The sequence below is a fragment of the Eptatretus burgeri genome, chromosome 7, assembly GCF_056783735.1.
Source record: "Eptatretus burgeri isolate ZD-2024b chromosome 7, Ebu_testis_v1, whole genome shotgun sequence".
Classification (NCBI taxonomy): domain Eukaryota; kingdom Metazoa; phylum Chordata; class Myxini; order Myxiniformes; family Myxinidae; genus Eptatretus; species Eptatretus burgeri.
This window is the reverse complement of record NC_140967.1, coordinates 88,179,416-88,195,236: the sequence shown is the minus strand read 5'-3', so window position 1 is coordinate 88,195,236 and position 15,821 is coordinate 88,179,416. Positions and strand designations below refer to the sequence as shown.

The following is a 15,821-nucleotide window of genomic DNA, read 5'->3' as shown; positions in this document are numbered from 1 at the left end:
GTGTGGTCATCATGAATGAGGCAAGTTCAATGGATGACAAGGAGAAGGAACACAGACGGAAGAGGCGGCTCGTATAAAAGTGCACAGCCCAAGTGGGTGTGGAGTCCACAGCTGCTGGGTTACTGAGGGAAAACCCTGGGGCCCAGTGGGGTTACTTAGCAGATAGAAGACTGAAGCAGGCAGGTTGACAATGTGGACTTTTGGAGTTAGAAGACTTTTGAGACATTTTAAATGTTAATGAGAAGTGAATTGTAAATTGTAAAGCTGAAATTGCAGAGGGTTAGAATATGATTTAACTTGGCGGACGTGAGAGGAGATGCTCTCCTCCTTCCTTTGTTCGTCCCGATGGAGTTCAGAAGGCAAGGAGGAATGAATGAGTTGATGGATGAGCTGAATGAGGCGCGTGGCTCGAAATGTATTAGTTATTGACGATTGAATGGATGGTGCGAAGTTGGGTATGTGTGACGAGGAAGAGGAAGCACCCCCCCTCCCATGTGGAGAGAATTCTCACTTTCATTAGCGGTAGGTAGATAGCGGAATTCAGCTGTTGTGGAAAATGGATGTGGTTCCGATGTTGGTGCTAGTGTTAATAAGTTCTTTTTTATTGCAAAGGTGCAAGTGTTTGTTGAGGGGCTGAGCGTGTGGCTCATGGTATATAGGAATTTGGAGAAGGTCACCCTGGGCACTGGGAGCACGCTGGCCTGGAGCAGACCATGGGCGCTGAGGGGCATTTAGATTTGTGGGCCCGGGTACCCTGAGAGTGGACCCGAGACGTCACGTGCCAGGGAGTACACTAGAGGGGGAGTCAGAGAGGACTTCCCCAGAATTCAGAAAGAAGTGGTAAAGCTCGATGGTGGCTCCAGCATCCCGGGGTTGTCTCATTTGAGTCAGGTAGGGATCCTGCAGATGGAGCCACATGGCCCAGCCACAAAATTGTGTAAATCACAAAGGAAAATTTTGAGTGCAAAGCCCAAACTTAGCAGAGCACCAGCATGTGGGGCAGTGGGTAATTTGGTTACATAGAACCACAGTGGTGGGGGTGGGGGAGAGTTAATGTTGAAGAGAACATGTTTTTGATGATGTTAGGATAGTTAGAGATGTTACCCCTTCGCATTGTTGATTTCTGCAGCCACCAGAGTTAAACGGGAGTGGGGTAATTGGATGTTGAGTGGACCCATTGCATCCCAAATTGTTAGACTAGGGGTAGGCACACCTCCCCACCCCCCTCCATCAGGCTGCTCGCCAGTGGGCCTTGTGAGCCATGCCACCTCATCATTAATTGTCACCATGCATGCCTTGATCTTCCTCCCGGGAGATAGTTTAGCTTGTGGATTAGTAGGCCCTGGCAGGGATAGATTAGTTCCGAAGGATTTAGTGGGGCAGGAGCTAGTATTGAGTAGAGGGATTAGTGGGGCAGATAGAAATAAGATAGGTTAGGGCTAAAGCCAACCGGCCAACCAACTGCGACCATATGCTCTTGTTGGCTTGTACCATCTACAGCCACTTACCTGCATGTCCATTTTCAGTCCACCTTGTCACCTTTCCTGACCGTCTTGCCATGCCACCTGCTGCGTTGTCATTTGCTTGTGGGTCACATGGGCAAAGAAGACATTTTGTGGGCCATCCAGGCCAAGAAGTTGTTTTGTGGGCCCTCCAGGTGAAAAAGACACTTAATTGTGCAATTTTTCTGGGTCTTCCAGGCCAGTTAAAGTACTTTGGTATGTTGCGAAGGGTATTATACTGGGTAGTGGGGCCAGATACAGTACCTTCTGAAATACAAAGACTCTTTAGAGAATGAAGAGGCCCTCCTTGTGCATCCTCCCCCCCCTCCCTCCACACTTTTTCCAAACACATGGTGTTGAATTTACATCTGGATATAGAGGTATAAGTACATGCATAGCGGCTGAGTGAGTAGTCTTCGTGATACAATGCAGTAGCATCATAATGAATTGTTTTTGAAATCTTGAGCATGTGAATTTGGAGGAGGATAGGTAAGGGGGTTGTACTGCATGGCCAGACCCCAATGCTGCTCCCCTTTTTGAGCACAGCCTCAGGAGGGACTGAAGGAGGAGGGTGGGGTGGTGGGAATGATCTTTAGGGGTTAATAAAACTGTTTAGTAGAACATTAGTTATTTCTTAGTATTTATTTAGATAAACATAACATACCATTTGTGCAATAGACATGCATTGCGTATGTACAGTGAGACGCTTGTTTTTGCTATCCCACTGCTTTCTCCTCCCCTATTTTCCTCTGTTTACATGTCTTCACAAAGTGCACACAAGAGCTTTGCAGCTCAACCCATGAGAGTGTGCAGGTGTGGTAAATCTGCATTGGGGAAGTCTGTGGTTGGTCTCACCGCACGGGACTTGCACGGCCTGGCACGGGGATTATCAGTTTATCTCTCATTTGGGACCGTTAATGGCTACTTGGAAAGAGAGGGAGTGATTTTGAGGTCTGTTGGCAATACAGCTGACATAAAGAGGCAGTTGACCGTTACAGCTGCACTGGAAGAGAGACGTAAAAGCCGAGAGAGACACAGCCATTTGCAGGAACAGCAGGAGGAAAGAGAGCACCTGGGTCTCTGGATGTACAAGGCTGGAAGTACCAGAGCTGTGAATATTTAATCATCAGAGTAAAGAGGGCTTTGCGGAAGCCACAATTGCAGAGCTTGAGGATTTTTACAGTGGGTTGCACCAGAGCTGCCGATAACTCCGCGTCCAAACTTCTGCTCAGCTTGCCTCTGGTTTTGAAACAGACCTCTTGGTATTGTTTATTATCATTTGCACTCCCTGGACTGTTGTCTTGTCGAGAAGGTGAATTGGGCCTTCTCAAAGATAAGAACTGTTAAGAAATCTGTGTTGCTTGGGATCGCATTGTGGGTAATTTGGGGGAATATTATTTGCTGTTTATTGTGTTTTGCTTGTTGATGATTTGCTGTGGTTTTTATTTTAATAACAATGCAGAAACTATTAATCCTGCCTGGCCTCCATTCTTGCTGTACAAGTGGTTGTGTTTTCATGATCGGTGCCCTTAAGGTGCATAATTGCGTAAAAGCAATTCGCGCTTTGTAAAGTAATGTATGGTGCGTCATAACCAGCTGCTCGGTTGTATATCTGACTGGTTCGGTTGTATATCTGACTGGTTTGGTTGTACATCTGACTGGCGCACCGTGCGAGCACGAAACCCTTTGTCGGTTTTGTGCCCTTTGATGAGGAATTGGGACTTAAGGCCTATCTGTAACCCTGGGTTGGGGCATCAAACCCAGCTATAATATAACTATCGCGTCACTATAACAATGTATTTACAGGATTGCTCAGTGGAGGTAGACTTCCTGTTTTTTCCGAGCTTAGTAACAAGTGTCGAGACAGCGACTGAAATATGTAGTTCTGGGTTTAAACATGACAGATTGACTTATTTTGGAAGGAACCTAAAGCAAGCGATCCCATCTACAATCATATGGGTGAATAAGATCCTAAGGCATCTTTGGCAAAGATTTGGCTTTTGGGTTGCTAAACTAATTGTCATATTCCTGTGGTGAGTAGGTTTCCCATAATTCCAGTTTTGGCATAACTTGGATCATATATTCAAATCAGAAAATAATTGCATTTGACATTCATATCACAAGTCAAGAGGACATGATGTCTACCTTGTGTTAATACGTACTGCACAAGGCATCACAAGATCAAACTCTTCAGCAAACATGTCATCGGCCTTTTCTATGAACACCTTTATTCTTCCGACTTTTAACACAATACATTTATTTTAAATAACTAAATGCAAATCATATGTTTGTGTAACTCATATGGGATTATTAATTTGGAGACTTAGATTTGTAAATAGTTAAGATTATTTAAACTTTCCAATGCCTACTCTTTTCCAGAGCTTCACGATTCCATTACTACTTTTAAAAGCCCCAAGGTCTTTCTATTGATCTCTACCGTAATGACCTGGGCATATACCAAGCTACTTAAACCTGTAAGTAAGATTACTGTTTGTCTGAAAGATCAACACGTAAATTATACCTACCTGGACTATTTGCTTGTTTGGCATTACATCATGATACAGTGATTTCTGGATCAAATCCTATATGCTGTACTCTTCTATCCATGGTCTTTTAGTGTTCTTATTATGAATGGAAAGTCCTGACTAGATGATGCAGAGGTAGTCTTGGAGCTATCCAGTCTGGTTTGGATTATCAGCTCCTTTATAAACTGTCTGATTTGTGCTTCGCAGGCAGGGTGTTGCATCACATATTGTGTCATCCTTCAGATGAACACTTAGCGTTTACAAGCATATAAAGTGGGATTCAATCAGAAATTTGCAGGAATGCAATTTATTGTTGGCTTTTGTTGGTCATCAGTGATATTTTAAAATCTGCACACTGGCATACTGGGAAACAATGACCTTTATTGATGATTAGAGTGATGTTATTGAATTTATGAGCAAGAACTACGAGCCTGACTACGATATTATAAATAAGTCATTGGGGCTTGAGAGAAGGGGCAGGTGAGCCTGCTAGCAGTGGTTTGCAGTCATTCTAGCTACACCAACATTATGAGAGCCATGAACCAAAGTTCCAGTATTCTGCTGATATAGCCACTAGCAGATTTTGACAATGTTGTACAGACCTTTGAAAATAAATAAAATTTTCACGTATTTTGCAGCTTGTATGAAAGCACTGGTCCAAAATGTCACTTATGCTTTAAACCATGGACACAGACAACAGGTGATGATCCCCAAGTTTCATGATCGGAGGTTTAAATTTTTTTAGAATGAATCACATCAGTCTTATTAAGTTTGAAAAAGCTCTTGACCAGCCATGTTTGAATTCCAGAGTGACAGGAAGTCAGATTTGTGGAATTCAGTACAGAATCGGGTTCAATTAACAGGAGATATTGAGATTCCATAAACCAAGTACAAAGTGGATACAGATAAAGAGAGAACTAGAACGGCACTGGATAGAGCACATACCTCCACCGGGCTGAACAGTTTATGTTTTGTATCCCACTGATAGGCTGCATCTGCATCCGGACCTGAACCAAAATCCAATCGGCTTATTCTTGTCACCTACCCAACTCATCCACCAAGTTTTGTCATAATCCATGCACAACTTTTTGAAATGTCATGATGTATATATATATATATATATATATATATATATATATATATATATATATATATATATATATATATATATATATATATATATATATATATATATATATATATATATATATATATATATATATATATATATATAGTTTTTGGCTCTATTTCTTTATGGTGAAGAATCACTTTGGAGATTAAACGATTCTCGTATCCGGATCCGGATCTTCACCAAAATCGAATCAATTCATCCTTGTCATACACCCAACCTATCCATGAGGTTTTGTCCGAATCCATCGATAATGTTTTGAGATATCCTGCTCACACCCAGACAGACAGAAAAATGGGTGAAAACACAACCTCCATCCACCTTTGTTGGCAGAGGTAACAAAGGTAAACCAACAACATATCCCTGGGGAACAGTGAAACATTGATGAAGTGGCTCTGATGAATAGTCTGAAATGTTTACAGTATATGTATGATCCATAAAAAAAAGATTAAAACCATCCAAGAGTAGTTCCAGAGATACCAAACTCGATTGAAGAAGGTCAATACGAATATTATGGTCAATTGTCAAAAGCAGCTGATACGTCCCAAAGTATTCGGATTGTCACTGATCATTGTTCTGCTTTATACAGAATGTCACGTCACCTTCAGAAGTGCAGTCTCAGTGCTTTGATGAGACAGTCAACGTTCACAATCAACGGATAGACAACAAAAACTGTTGCGCTAGCTAGAACAGAATTCACAGCAAAATGATTAAATTGGACAAAAAAGTTGATCAAACTCCAACAACCATCCGATGTGATCCAAATTGCTTTATCCTGTTGAGATATTCTTCCCACAAATGGGGAGCATGAGGAATGCAGTATAAGGAGTTATAAACACATTTATCTTTCTGCTATTAACCTATATTTTATATTTTGGTGTTTCTAGAACAATTCATTCTACCCATTAGCAGAAGAAGACTTTAGAAGGAGGAAACCACATCCGAGTTTTCAGAAACATATAGATGTGGAGAGACTTGTTACTAAACTAGGGAAAACAGTAAGTCTAATAGACTGTGATGATGTCAATTACATCACAATAAAATATTTTGTTCATAGAATGCAGTCTTATAATAACTAATGTTGCACTGTTTTCAGAGCAACATGTTGTCTACTTTTGTTATCGCTGCTGGTCTGATATATGGAATGGGTGAAAGTGTTTTGCATCCACTTTTTAAGGTAACTGATCCATTTTATTCACGGATTAAATAAAAATAAATGGGCACGTTCAAATGGAAAAATGCATGTTGATATACAGTAATATTGAAATACAAATTGTGATGTTGTCATGAAGCTCATGTTCGCAGTCAATATGTTGAAATAAAAGTCAGATTTTGAAAACAGAATAACTGGAAGTACGGTATTGAGATCATTTTCTATTGCATTGTAATTTTTATGGAGATAATCAAGGTTTGCCATGTTGTATATCTCAGTGTTGTCTGATGTACAATTATTTTGTTGAAAATTTACTTGCTAATCTCAGCATTTTGCTTGTCCTATTTCTGTTCCTGATGAACAGATGGCCTGGCTTGGGGAAGTTTCAGCCTTACCGGTATATGGAAGAGGAAACAATACAATTCCAATGATTTACATTCAGGACTTGGGACGGTGAGAAACTTTCCACCTCAGTATAACTCTCAAATTTTACTTGTTTTTGTCATAACAACTAATTGTTTGCCTTGGCCCGAGGTGTACCTTCTTCGTGTAATATTCGTTAATATGTTTGCATTGCAGCATCTTTAAAATTGGAAGCTAATTTAAATAATATTCCATTTTCAGCATTTTGCATTACTTAGCCAAAAACAAGCCAAAAACTCGATACGTACTTGCTGTTGATAATGCAAATTCCTCACTACTGCAAGTTGTAAAGGTGGGTATCAGTGATTTTCTCTTTGTGTGTGTACATAGTCGAGGCTCGTGGAAGAGCTCGTATACTGAACGGATCATGATGCAACAAGAAAAAAGGAACAGTAGAGAGAGGGGGAAACACCAACAGCAAAGTTGAAGGCCAATCCATCCATCCATTGGGACCATACTCTGTGCAGAGCGTTGGTGCTGCCTCAGCAGTCTTCTTGGCTATTGGGCACAATCCTGGACGGGTAGCCACTCGGACACAAGATACCAGCAAGCTGGTACTCATTTTGCCGACCTCAGAAGGATGACAGGCAGAGTCAACCCCACCTGGTATTAATTCAACAGCCGAGGGGGATTTGAACTTAAGATCCTTGGATCCCAAACCCACCACCCTAACCATTAAGCCAACACCAGGTGTGAAGGCCAATATAGAGGGAAAATTGGACAAACAATGGATGTGGGGAGGAATGGGGGACAGGTGAGGATGCATAGGGTGGACAAGATGTATGGACAACAGGAGGAAAAACCAGGAAATCTGGAAGGATGAGCGCTTTTGGTGAGGATGCAGTCGGGGTGGGAGGTGAACAAAGGTAGTGTCCTTCGAATTTTGTTAGTTTTGCAAATATTTGTCACATTTGACTTTTTAAACTGTTTGTATCATTCATGTTTTTGTTTCAACGATACTGTGCAGAAATTAAGTAAAGAACTTGGACCAGGAAGAATTGAGGAGGTTCCTAAAGAAGAGGCATTACTCAATAGAGAGATCAAGGTGAGATAATTGCTATAGTTATATATTTGACAAAAAACCCTGATTTTTGCAGCATTTCAGAGATAATGCATCAACGGTTAAAATTATTATTGCTGTAGAAATTACTGTGGAAACAGCAATGCCGTACGATCAGGAGTCGTTGATTGACTGTAAAGTGCATGTGACATAAATTTGCATTTTATAGCCAATTACAGACCAACAAAGCAAGATGTTCTGATGTTCTGACATGTTCTGTTGTTTTGATGTTCTTTATAGCAAGATGTTCTGAGAAGGATGGTGCTGACATAGCACACCTGAGTTTGAACTGTGTAGTCTGGGTTCAATTATTCACCCACAGTGTCTTTCAATGAAGAGTAGACGAGTTATCACCGACAGCCTGAGCAAAGTCCAAATTCCTGTTGTGGAAACTGCTTGAAGGGCATTGGAAAACCACCAAGTGTAATTCTTGCCTCAAGACTGCTATGGCAGCACTGAAACTGCCTTTAGGCAGACGAGAGACAGAGACAGAGACAGAGACAGAGAGAGAGACTTTTGTATCTTTTTATTATAAAAATAGAAAGGAAAGCCCCCAAATGGGAGTTACATTTTCATTTCAGAGAAAGAAAGAAAACTAGAAAACCAAGAAACAATTTCTGAAGAAAGGAAAGGATGAATTGGGTGGATTATATACAAAACATTTCACAAAAGGATAAACATTCCTCTCAGACTTTGCAAATAACTTCCTTTATACACCATTTTGATTCGAACTGCGGTAATCTTCCAGTTACTGAAAAGAAAGCAAAATCCAATTTAACACGACTTATTACAAGATTTTTGAACAAAAACAAAGCATCTTCATCATTTACTCCAACACCATCAAGTTTTCTTTTCCTTGACTTATATACTGCCATCTTTGCCTGAGCAAGTAGGAAATTGGCAAACACAGCATTGGAATTTTTGTGTGGGATATCCAATCCGTAGATGAACACACAAGTGTTAAAAATCAAACCAAACCTCACAAAACAATTCTGAAGTAAAATAAATAAAGGTGCCAACCGTTGGCATTCAACATAGATGTGAAAAAGGTTTTCAGATTTATTACAAAAAGGACATTCATCTACAAGCAGATTTGAAAAACGGTGTAACAAGTGATTAGAAGGAAGGATCCAGTGTACTCATCTCCATTGGAGGTCGCCATGTCGTGGTGGTACAGGAGGGTGATAAAAACCTTTCCAGTTAGGAAAATAAGGGGCACAACAAGGTAAGAGGTTTCTCCATCGAACCCTCTGCTGTGTTATTTGCCGTTGTGAAATAAATTTTACACAACCCAAATAAAGGTCCTTTTGTTTGGGAAAGCCATTGAAGCCTACGTTAAAAGGAGGACAAGGAAGAGGGCTGGCAAGAGAAAAAGCACATACGAGTTCAGGAAAGGTAGAGAGAGAAGGTATTCGATGTGCATTTTGTTCATTGCTTTGGTGGTCCTGCTCCCAAGCAGGTGCAAGCTGTGTGTCTGTCCAAAGCACACTACATAATATGCGTGCCACGATTCGAGAGGATCGCACACCGACCAGGCTTGCCAATGTATCAGCTCTGATCCAGCTGCCGTTTGGGCTGAGAAGATCTGTGACAGATTTAACGCCCTTGTCGGTAAAGCGTTGAATAAAACACCTATCAGCAGGCATATCATGGAAAAAAGAGTTGTAGAACAAAGGTTCTTCCAGAAACATCTGTTTCGTGTAAGAATGTGTAGCTCTTGTTATTGTCAGAGCTTGCCACACATTTAGCATGCTCTGATAGAAACCAGAGAGGGAGGATGTGTCAATTTTGGAAAGGTCCATCAGTAAAAGAGAGTGGTCATAGCCTAGCCTCCCAGCCTGTTGCAAAAAGTGACGAGCGACGTTGACCCATGGTGGAGAGGGTCGCGTGTATTGCATGCAAAGAGCAACCGAGAGTCAAAAGGCCATTAGCCGGCTCTTTATGTCGACCAGGCCTTGGCCTCCATCGGCCAGTGGTAAATTGAGGACCCCAGGTTGCAGCCTGTGTTTTCCATCCCAGAAAAAGGACACAAAGCACTTCTGGAGCTGTTGAAGCAACACTGCTGGAGGATGCAGCACGAAGAACCTGTGCCATAAGGTGGAGGCCACCAGTGTGTTGATGACCAAGACCCTTCCACGATATGACAGTTGTGTGATCAGACCTTTCCATTTTTGCAGTTTACCCTCAACAAACTCGAGCAGACCACCCCAATTTTTTGCTACTGTGGTATTATTACCTAAAAACACTCCAAGGTATTTCACACCATCATTGGCGCATGACAGTGGAGCAGGAAGTCTTGGCACCAAGTAGCACAATGGACCGAGCCAAAGGGCACTCATTTTGTTCCAATTTACTTTGGCTAAAGAAACCTTTTCGAATATGGATAAACAATAACGAATGACGTTAATGTCATTGATATCTTTTACGAACACACACACACATCATCGGCGTATGCCAGTACCTTGATGGGCCGTTCAAGCTGGGACAAACTAAATCCTGTTAGTCTACAGCATAAAGAAACCAGTAGGGTTTCGATGGAGAGAGCATAAAGCAACCCGGAAAGAGGGCAACCTTGTCTAACTCCCCTGTTAACAGACAAAGGTGCAACAAGTTCATTGTTTATCTTAAGCACACTAGAAATATTATTATATAGTATTTTAATATAAGAGATGAAGGTCGAACCAAGTCCAAACCGCTCAAGTACTTCGAAAAGGTACCGATGGTCAACACGGTCAAAGGCTTTCTCCTGATCAAGGAGAAGAAGTCCTAAATCTTTAGGGTTTTCCTTGCACAGTTCAATGATGTCTCTCACAAGGGAGATGTTGTCATAGATGGAACGTTTTGGGACACAGTAACATTGGTCTTCTTTCAACAACGAGGATAAATGAGGAGTAAGTCGCGATGCCAGGGCTTTTGAAAATATCTTATAGTCCGTACATAACAGGGAGATAGGACGCCAATTTTCAATACTCAGCATGTCTCCCTTTTTGGGGATGAGGGTAACAAGAGCTCGTCGGCAACTCCGAGGTAGCTCTCCAAGCTGGCAGCTTGCGTTCAAGGTGTTAATGAGTTCTGGACCCAATAAGTGCCAAAACTTCTTGTAAAATTCGGTTGTAAGTCCATCCAATCCAGGTGCTTTCCCAATGGCAAGGCCGTGCAGGGCAGTGCCAAGTTCATCCAAGGTGATGGGTCTTTCCAGTTGGGAACGCCCATCTGCACACAACACTGGCAGGCCTACGGAGATCGAGGCGACACTGACAGGATTTATTTGTTCCATTGAATATATTTCCGAAAAGTATTCCTTCACGAAAAGTTTGATTTCTGATTGTGTAAAGATAATGGATGAATCTGCCAATCGCAGCTGAGAAAGCTGTTTACTGGGAAGACGTTTCTCTAAGGAAAATAAGTACTTGGTTGGTACGTCTGCCTCATTCAGGTGTCGCACCCTCATCCGAACTAAGGCACCACGTGCATTCCTCTCGGTTATTTCCTTTAATAAGGACTGTTTCTCAGTTAAGGTTTTTTGTATGTTGCTATTATTATGTCCGACGACCCGTTGGAGTTGTAAAATCTCTAACTGTAATATTTTTTTAACTTCATGGTCATATCAGCCCTTGTTAAGAAAAACTGATACTGTTGACAGAAACCTTTAATTTGGGTTTTTACTAAATCCCACCATATCAACGGGTTAACGGAATAGCTTAACTTCTGTTCTAGGAGAGCCGTCCAGAAGGATTCAAAGGCCTGAATGAAGTTGAGGTTTTCTAGTAAACTGTTATTGAATTTCCAGTGAGAGCTCCCTGGACATGGTTTTGAGAGTTGAATAAAGACTCGAGCTAGGGAATGGTCAGAGAAACCAGAAGGCACGATATCGAATTTATAAACTCCATGTAATAAATTTACATAGATGCGATCAAGCCTCGCAAGTGAGATGTGGTTGTTTAAACAACGACACCATGTGTAAGACCGATCAGAAGGATGCTGCACGCGCCAAATATCATGAAGATTATATTTCGCAATGATGTTTGCAAAAAGTTTTGCAGTACGTGGTTGGGGTTCTGGCCCGTTCCGGTCATATGAAGCATTAACAGTACAGTTAAAATCGCCACCAATAATTAGACAAGTCTGCAAATCCAGTGTTTGCAGGAATTTTCTCAGTTCGGCAAAAAAGGAGATCCGCTCGTCATTTTTGCTTGGAGCGTACACATTGAGAATTGCGAACTTGACCTGATTGATAGAGAAGGTCACAGAGGCAAGGTGTCCATCAATAATACTCATAAATTTAAGGCAGGACGGATGGAAATGTTTCCCCAAGACAAACATGATGCCTGCCTTTGACGTGGAGTTGTTACTGAAGAAACATTCCTTGTCCATAAATAGTCGCCACTGAGCATGAACAGATCGGACAGCATAGGTCTCTTGTAACAAAGCTATGTCAAGACCGTTGACCTCTACCAACTGTTTAATTTGGATCTTGCGGAGTGGACTCCCACCACCATTAACATTTATTGTTCCAATCTTGAAACTGACCATGAGGAAAATAATAGCTTCTAAGAATAAGATCAGAAGTGGGATAATTGATGAGAATCCCTTTTCGCCTTGGCGAACAATTTTTTTAAGCGGTGACAGTGTGTCTGGTGGAAACCGAATAAGTCAGACTTACGTACGATAGCCTGAGCACACTAAAGGAAGGACGGTGGATCTGGAAAGTATTGCATCAGGTTTATATTGTGTTTCCTGTATGTATTTGTAAGAAGAGTCTTATTTGTTCAAAGGGGGAGGGGGGGAGGGTAGGACCTTGACTGGTCAGCTTCTCCACCGTTTCCACCTTACTGTTCCTGTTTGTTTTCTCCAGGTCAGATTAGTCAGAGTCGGTTTTAGTTTCCGAGTCACACAAACTTGTACTTTCCTGCATATCGATACTGTCGTCAGTATTGATACACGGATCTGTACTGGTTACCATGTCTATGTGCTCTTCCATTGTGGGAACACCTCCTGGTGAAGTAACGGAAACACCATCAGCGAATGTAGCGATATCGCTTCCCTCGACCGTAACAGTTATCAACCTCCAACGGCATCGTAGAGGTATACAGTATTTTGGGGGTCTCTCTCGTAAAACATCCATTTTAACATTTCCTGCGTTTCCAGCTTCACCACGTGATGGACTGGGAGCATTTACAGGGTTAACATTTGTTTCGCTATTTCCTGCTGACAAGGATTCAGGGTTAACATTTACTGAAGTGACAGCAGGATCATCACTAGTGGTCTGTGTATCACTGTCAATGGACTTTCCAATAGGAGAGTTTTTAACGAGTGAACCAGTTTTGTTTACTGCGATAACAGGTAAAGCGGTCTGTGTAAGGGAGACGTCTATGTCCTCACTGGCAAGTAGGGTAAACTTGTTGGCCGTAGGTATCGGGTCCATTCCGGGTAAGCATTGTAGAATGGTGTCAGTCAAAAGTGCAGGAACAATACCAACAGATTCCTCATTTGTAAATGCTGCCTTCTTCTGGGTTAAACGACCATCAGGTAAAGTCTTTCGCTTTCTTGATGAAACGATGGTGAAACCATCCCAAACATTCGTTTTGCTGTTTAGACTATCGGACTGGGAGGACTGGGAGGACTATGCATTATTACCAGACACAGGATTCGCTTCCTTCACAGTCGAGGAAGAAGAAAAAGACGTATTCTTGTTGACGAGGTTTGTTTCATCGTTCGACGAGGTCGCCTTTGGGCAAGATCGTTTCATGTGTCCAAAATTACCACATTCGAAACATTTCAAGGTGTCAGTGGTTACGTATACTTGGTAATCATGATTATCAATCTTGAGTTTTAAAACAATGTTCAAGGTTCTTTCAGCATTCGAGGGAGGAAGTACCATGTAAGCTTGTCTCCGAAAAGACATCACATGCTTCGTCCGATCGTCCTGGCTACGTAAAGGTAACATGGTGATCTGAGAAACCACAGTACCATAATGAGATAGTTCGGAGATCAGTGTCTGATTCTTCAGGAAAGGAGGAGCGTTCGAGATAATGACCTTCACGGCCGGTGTGTCCAGAGGGGAGACGAGCACGAAATGTCCGTCATCTGTTGATAGTCCGGTCGATACAATTGCGTGAACAAGTTCTGTCTCAGACACGAAGATAACCACACGTTTGTTCATTCGCGAGGCTGCACGAACTTTGTCAGTAGCGACTACGTTTCCTGTAGCGATAACGAGATCCTCGACGCTGACGTCATTGGGCGGGACGCAGACGACGCCATGTTTTACTGTTAATGCTTCAAATGCCGCATAACGGGAATACGAAGTCATATTTAGGAAGGGGGGGAGGGGTGATTGCTCTCGTGCAGTAATTAAATACGAGCCGAGACAGATTTCCAAAGGAAATAAACACAGCTACAGTGAAGAAAAAAACGACCAGTTGAAGGGCCGGGATGGGCCGCCAACTAAAAGCTATCCACAAAGAAGCTGTGGGCTCTTTCTCTCTCTATCTCTGGGAAAAAGTATGCGAGGAGAAAACAGGGGGATGGGGATGGGGAGGGAAGGGGAAGAGATGAATCGAAGGGCAAACCACGAAATAACAAGGACAGATGGGCGGGGTGGGGTGGGGTGACGACGGCGCGAGGGAAGGATGAAGCACAAGGTCTAACAAAGAGGGGAGGGTGTGGGCACAAATAATGATGCGTAGAAGGAAACTATGGAAAGGAGGTGAAAAAACGAGGCGAAAGGGGATTGAAAAGCAAAAAACAGGGCAGATCACAGCTCACCAAGCCAACACAGCCACCATGACACTCTACTCAACCCACCAACAGCCGAGAGAGAGAGAGAGAGAGAGAGAGAGAGAGAGAGAGAGAGAGAGAGAGAGAGAGAGAGAGAGAGAGAGAGAGAGAGAGAGATATATATATATATATATATATATATATATATATATATATATATATATATATATATATATATATATATATATAGAGATATATATATATATATATATATATATATATATATATATATATATATATATGTATGAATAGATAGAAATAAAAATAAAAGTAAAGATAAAGATATATATTACCTTGGAAAAGATATTCACAAAGGAAAAAACTGCATGAGGCGAAAGCCATTTTAATGAAACAGGAGGTTAAAAAAATATTCATTAAACTGATGTTCAAACAAACCACTGAGATGAAAATGATTTCAAAAACTCTGCATGTTGAGGAGCCTTGTTAAGTAACTTTGTATGCTTACTTGCAGCAGAGGGACTATGACATTCTGACAGTTAATCTTCGGATGGAAGGAATTTGTTCCAAGAAGGCGACGATTAAGTGGTTCGCAATTGGGGGCCTTATTGAGAATATTAACCTCATCATCAAGGAATACCAAGAAACCAGAGGGCTTTCGGTAACTCCTTACATTTTTTACACTGCTTAGTTAAGCAATGTGGTTTAAACAATGTGAAATACGTAAACATTGCATCCCTTTATGAAGGGGACAATTCTTTCTTGCATTTGAATGGGAGACAAAATTAAGAAACAAGAGAGCACTTTGTGGGTGATTGGAGATGGAAATAAGGGTACAAGCAGTGGGAGGAGTGGAGAGAAACTTAAGAGAGTTGGGTTGTGATAAGTAAAAAGGAGAGGAGACAGAAGCGGCATGAAATGTGACAGGTGGGGAGGAAAGGGGTTGTGGAGTCACAAAATGCCACCATATTTGCATTGTACCATATGTGATGTCTATTATTTATTCTGGTCTTACTTCTCCTGACCTCTCACCTTTCCACCCAGCCCCTGCCCATTCAAGTTGCACCCATTATTCCAGAAGCCCTCTCCTTGTTACTCTCCCTAAGTGTAAACGCATGGTTCACCTCCATTTTTTTCAAACTCCTCTTTTCTCGGCTGTGCACTTGTCTTTCTGTGTCCGTTATCATGAGCTCTTCCCTACAGGATTTTGAGTCTGCTCCCCACCGCCACTTTATGGTCTCTTCCATTTCCACTACCAACCTTACTATACATGCTGAGACTGTGCATATTC

At 41.8% G+C, this 15,821-nt stretch overlaps 1 protein-coding gene across 12 annotated transcripts in view; it reads left to right on the top strand.

The window, feature by feature from the left end:
• The window catches only part of AK7 (adenylate kinase 7), a 46,376-nt gene that overhangs the window by 14,767 nt on the left and 15,788 nt on the right, over positions 1 to 15,821 (top strand). For 4 of the 12 annotated variants that reach the window (XM_085889489.1, XM_085889488.1, XM_085889480.1 and 1 more), the window contains 7 exons: positions 3,882 to 3,976; positions 6,044 to 6,154; positions 6,253 to 6,333; positions 6,674 to 6,762; positions 6,934 to 7,024; positions 7,700 to 7,777; positions 15,045 to 15,191. In XM_085889489.1, coding sequence (XP_085745615.1) covers positions 3,882 to 3,976; positions 6,044 to 6,154; positions 6,253 to 6,333; positions 6,674 to 6,762; positions 6,934 to 7,024; positions 7,700 to 7,777; positions 15,045 to 15,191 — 692 coding nt within the window. The remainder of the gene's footprint in view (positions 1 to 3,881; positions 3,977 to 6,043; positions 6,155 to 6,252; positions 6,334 to 6,673; positions 6,763 to 6,933; positions 7,025 to 7,699; positions 7,778 to 15,044; positions 15,192 to 15,821) is intronic. The other 8 variants (XM_085889481.1, XM_085889487.1, XM_085889482.1 and 5 more) reach the window with 8 other exon arrangements.